A 5,574-nucleotide genomic window follows, 5' to 3' on the forward strand; every position below is an offset into this window, starting at 1 on the left:
ACCTTGAACTGGGGATCTTGCCCCACATTTATTCTCCAGACCAGGAAGTTACAGGAAGAGAACATAGGTGGGGTTATAATTTAACAATATAGACTGGTAACATCCAGTAAAACAAGCAAGGCGACATTCCATAATGTAATTTGCAAGAGGTTAAGTCGATCCACCAACAAAAGCTTGATCTTAGCAAACATTCTCTCTCCCTACAGCAGCTTCCCAGTATCTTTACATATCAATCAGTAACTTGTCCATCCTTTAGCCAGCAACCTTGCTGTGTTACAGTTCTTTATCTTACAACAGAGACTATAGCCTGGGGAAAATTTTCTGTCTTTTGCAAGATCAACATTTTGTATGTACTTTTAAGAAGTTAAGCTAAACCTGAAACTGCAAGAAACTAGGCCCTGTGAAATATATTTGCTTTATAGTATACTCCATAGCCTTGGACAGTCACCAGGGAAAAGGCTGTTTGCAGTGGGCAAGCTCTGAGTCAGGGCAGATAAAGGCAGTGTTGGGAGTGGGGTCTCCCAGGAATCTGATAATGATGGTTTCTAGGAATGGGGCTCTTCAGGAACACCAGCCTATTCTACCCTCTCAGGGGCTGCCAGGGGGCCGGTTTTCACCTTGACTTTAGGCTATTGGTTTCAAGGCTGCCATAAAATGGGGGTGGGAACAGCGTGAGTTAAAATGCCATAAATCTCACTGTTCTTAAAGAAATTCAGCTGTTTTTCTTGAATAAACTCTCCCCAGATTGCTGCAAGTATTTAGTGAATTTCCAGAGTTCTGAACAAGTTGGGTCCAACCATTTGGCCAGTGTTCTGTTGCTTTAGTGGAGGAGAGCTTCAAGAGGGCATCACACTACTGTCTTTGCTGACATCCTTCTTGATGGCTTCACATGAGCACCTGCTGGAAATCAGAAGGCAGCCCCCCCTCCCCCCCTTGCAGTGCCCACTTGTGGCCTTTCAGGTCTCTCCTGGTTGGTTGGGGAACTAGAATGAATTCCTGGGAGTGATTCTCCATCAAGAAGTCTGGTTTCTCTCTGCACCATGAAGTCACATCATGACCTAAGTGAGTCTGTTAATTATGCAAAGTCCAGTCCAAGTTCTGTCTCCACCATGGGTGCTTTGCTCAACAGCCTCCGAAAAGTCAATCTCGGGACATTTCTCAAGATATATCTTTGTCATAACATAATATATGCATCTTCAACATAATTCAAGAGGAAAGGGTCAGGAACTGACATTGACAACATTTATTAAAACGTACCTTCTTGTGTCAGGTGCTTTGCATATATTGTCATTCAGTTGTCATAACAGTTGTATGAGACTTAGATGTTGTCCACATTTGTAGATGAAGTAGCAGGCTCGGGGTAGGTGGCTTGCCGTGGCCCTGCACTGTTTGCTGGCGTTGGCGTGGGCCCTGGTCGTGCTCACAGCCTGAACTCCTCCCCGCTGTTGCTCTGTGCTCCAGGACGGAGAGACCGGCATGGTGGTTTTGTGTTGTCGGATACCTGGAGGTTTTTTTCTGGGTGAATGTTTAGCAATTCGTTGTTCTGTGTTCAAGAAAAATCCTGAGAGGAGAATTAATTAAATTCTAAATTCAGAAAATGGTACAGATATAATATTTAAAAATAAGACAGCATTCCATGGGCTTGGGTCACAGCCCCAAAGAGGTGATTAATTTTGGTGATTGAACGTTGGAGTGGCCCGTGGCCAGAGGACACACTGCTTTATACTTAAACACAAGTGGGCTGGAACCATGGGTTTTTTTAATGTCCTTTTAAAGTTTTTATTTCCAGATGCACATTTATTCCACACAATTTTAATGCAAGATAGATTTTGAATCTGCTGGCTTCTTGCATGTCTCTCTCAGGGTGACGAACCAGCTAACACCTCTGTAAAGACTTGTGGCTCCCTGTCTCACCCAGGTGCTTCTCCTGACGGCCCCTGAAGTTGCTGCCTGAGAGCTACTTTGATGTGGTGGTCATCGATGAGTGTGCGCAGGCCCTCGAGGCGAGCTGCTGGATCCCCCTGCTGAAGGCACGGAAGTGTGTCCTGGCTGGAGATCACAAGCAGCTGCCCCCCACCACGGTCTCACACAAGTAAGCCCCCTTGGCTTGAGATGCCTCCCTCTGCCCCTCACCCACCACCCCTTTATGCCATCTGTCAAGGTCCAGCTGAAGTCCCGGGCTCTCTGGGGGACCGGGTTATGCTTCCTTTGCACACATCCTGGCTGTAGCCCCTACCCATGTTATCAGTGTGTACTTATTTATTTATTTATTTAAAAAGATGACCAGTAAGGGGATCTTAACACTTGACTTGGTGTTGTCAGCACCGCACTCTCTGAATTGAGCTAACCGGCCATCCCTATATAGGGATCCGAACCCGTGGCCTTGGCATCATCAGCACCACACTCTCCCAAGTGAGCCACGGGCAGGCCCTAGCATGTACTAATTTAGATGTGTCATCTGCTAGACCCTGTGCTCCCTGAGTACAGGGGTCTTGTGAAGTCATCTTCATGGCATCAGAACTGGCACAGTGCCTGGTGCGTTTCCAGTGCTCAGTCGGTGCTGGTTGAGTTGAATTTCCCCAGAAGAGTCAGGCAGGTTTGATGGTGGAACCTATGGGAGCTGCTCTGGGCTGGGCCAGGTGGGTTCTGGGTCCGTAGCTCACAGCCTGGCCTGGGCTTGTTAGTTCTCAAACTGTAGGCACGACAGAGGACACAGGGAGATTCAGTAAACCATGCTGTGCACTGTGGAGACAGTGTTGCCTGGTGATGTGACTGGCATAGGCCATCCCAGCTGGGGGAGGGCTGCCTGTCACCTGGCCCCTCTCCCTACCTCATTTCCCACACCCCCCACTTGCTGCTCCGGCCTCACTGTCCCCTCCGCCTGGACTGCTGAGGGGTGGGTGGACTGGACTGAGGGTGGGTGATCTCACCCTTTCTTCAGATGAAAACTCTGCATGTTTTCTTTTTCACCCTTTCTTTTTCACCCTTTCTTCAGATGAAAACTCTTGTGACCACCCCGTCTAAATAGCATTCCCATCACCCTCGAGTCCCTCATCATGGCTTCGTCAGTTTTTCTTACCAGTTGCCACCCCCTGGCAGCATTATGCGCTCATCTGTTCATTTGCTCATCTGCTGTCTGACGTGAGTCACACAAGGCCTGTGGACAACGTCAGCGGACAGGACCTGGCACACTGGGAACTTTGAGCAAACAGGTCCATGTCCACAAGGGCATCTTGGCTCTGCCTTCTGTTTGAAGAAGATTACTTTCTTCTGATTTCTGTTGCCATTTGAAACAATCCCTAACACCAAGGTCAAGGGTTTGGATCCCCTTACTGGCCAGCCGTGGAAAAAAAAAAACAACAAACTTCTCTACTTCACTGTGTGTGTGTGTGTGTGTGTGTAGAAGTTAAGATTGAACTTGGAACTCCAGTTGTTTTCTGAGGATCAGAAAAAGATGTGCAAGAAAGGCTATCAAGTGGAATCTCACGAAAGGAGTGGGCAGCCCAAGAGCTGGGGGTATTTAGGCCAGAGTGCCTCAGTGACAGAGGGCATCAAAAATAGTGCTTCAGGGCCGAGCCTGTGGTGCACTCGGTAGAGTGCGGCGCTTGGGAGCGCAGTGATGCTCCTGCCGCGGGTTCGGATCCTATATAGGAATGACCAGTGCGCACACTGGCTGAGCGCGGTGTCACACTGGGAACTTTGAACAAACAGGTCCATGTCCACAAGGGCATCCTGGCTCTGCCTTCCGTTTGAAGAAGATTACTTTCTTCTGATTTCTGTTGCCATTTGAAACAATCCCTAACACCAGGGTCAAGGGTTTGGATCCCCTTACTGGCCAGCCTTGGAAAAAAAAAACAACAAACTTCTCTACTTCACTGTGTGTGTGTGTGTGTGTGTGTAGAAGTTAAGATTGAACTTGGAACTCCAGTTGTTTTCTGAGGATCACAAAAAGATGTGCAAGAAAGGCTGTCAAGTGGAATCTCACGAAAGGAGTGGGCAGCCCAAGAGCTGGGGCTATTTAGGCCAGAGTGCCTCAGTGACAGAGGGCATCAAAAATAGTGCTTCAGGGCCGAGCCTGTGGTGCACTCGGTAGAGTGCGGCGCTTGGGAGCGCAGTGATGCTCCTGCCGCGGGTTCGGATCCTATATAGGAATGACCAGTGCGCACACTGGCTGAGCGCGGTGTGGGTGACACCACAACAAGGGTTGCGATCCCCTTACCGGTCACGAAAAAGACAAAAAAAAAAAAAAAATAGTGCTTCAGAGTGAGGATCTGGGGGGAAGATGTTTGGGGTAGAATAAAGGGAAATGTACTTTGAAAGACTGTCCTGGTGGGAGAAATGTCTTGAGGGGCAGAATCCAGAATGGAAAGCAGCTGGAAGAGGGGCTCAGGGGGGTGTTTATTCACTTGGCTTGTTCTGAAGGTGTGCTCAAAGACGGCTTGTGCTCCAGAAAGCCTTTGTGTGGAGAACAGTTGGAACTGTGCCCGTGAGGAGCAGGGACCCCACTGTGTCCCTGGAGAGAGTAGGGTGGTTCCGGGGGAAAAGGTTGGGTGGAGTTGTGCTGGGTATTTCTAGGTTTGCAGTTGGTCCTCAGAATCATTTCATGTCCTCACTTCTTCCACATTAATTATTTTTAGTAGAGATCTTTACTAAAAATAGGTCAATCACAGAGGTCTTGTAAATTTCCAGAGGGAGGATCTCTGATGCGGAATTGGGTACTTTCCCACAGTTTTGGGAGTTTTATCAAGCTGGACGGAGATGGTGTGCTGTAGTGGTTCAGAGGATGGGCTCTGGAGCCAGGTAGCCCGGGTGGACCTGGCCCCATGGCTCATGAGCTGGGCAGTCTTGGGCTGGTGACTTGGCCTCTCTGTGTCTCTCTCTCCTCATGTCACGTGGGAATCATGACAGCGACCACCCTCAAGGCTGCAAGCATTGAGTAGTTAATTCACGCACAGTGCTGACAGCAGTGCCTGGCTCATGCATGTAGGAAGTGCTCCGTGAGCTTTGGCTGGCAGTGGTGGACTCCTTACAGCTATGGTGTGTGAGGATTTCTTTTCAACTTACCTGTATCAGTTTCCTATCACTGCTGTAACAAATTACCACACACTTCATGGCTTAAAGCAACATCGATTTATGATCTTACAGTTCTGGAGGTCAGATATCCAAAGTCAGTCTCACTGGGTTAAACTCAAGGTGTCTGCAGGGCTGGGCCTTCTGGAGGCTCCAGGGGAGAGCCCGTTCCTTGCCTTTTCCAGCTTCTAGAGGCCGTCTGCATTTGCTGGCTCGTGCGGCTTCCTCCATCTTCACGCTTCCTCCATCTTCGGAGCCAGCAGCATCTGTCTTCAAATTTCTCTCGTCTTGTGGCCTCCTTCTCTGACTCTGACTCTCCTGCCTCCCTCTTATTTTTTTTTTTTTTTTTTAAAAGATGACCGGTAAGGGGATCTTAACCCTTGACTTGGTGGCTATGAGAAGAACACATTCACAGGTCCTGGCAGTTAGGATGCAGGTGCCACTGGGGGCTGTGGTCCAGCGATCCCACCCTTAGGTTGGACTCGGGATGGGTTGGGTTCTGCA

The 5,574-nt window shown here is 49.0% G+C and overlaps 1 protein-coding gene across 1 annotated transcript in view; it reads left to right on the top strand.

Moving 5' to 3' along the window:
* The window catches only part of LOC103581628 (DNA-binding protein SMUBP-2-like), a gene marked incomplete at its 5' end in the record, with an annotated part of 21,869 nt that overhangs the window by 5,532 nt on the left and 10,763 nt on the right, over positions 1-5,574 (top strand). Inside the window, 2 exon segments of the mRNA XM_008563411.1 lie at positions 1,919-1,936; positions 1,939-2,092. Coding sequence (XP_008561633.1) covers positions 1,919-1,936; positions 1,939-2,092 — 172 coding nt within the window.

Source organism: Galeopterus variegatus, unplaced genomic scaffold (assembly GCF_000696425.1).
Source record: "Galeopterus variegatus unplaced genomic scaffold, G_variegatus-3.0.2 Scaffold13535, whole genome shotgun sequence".
Classification (NCBI taxonomy): domain Eukaryota; kingdom Metazoa; phylum Chordata; class Mammalia; order Dermoptera; family Cynocephalidae; genus Galeopterus; species Galeopterus variegatus.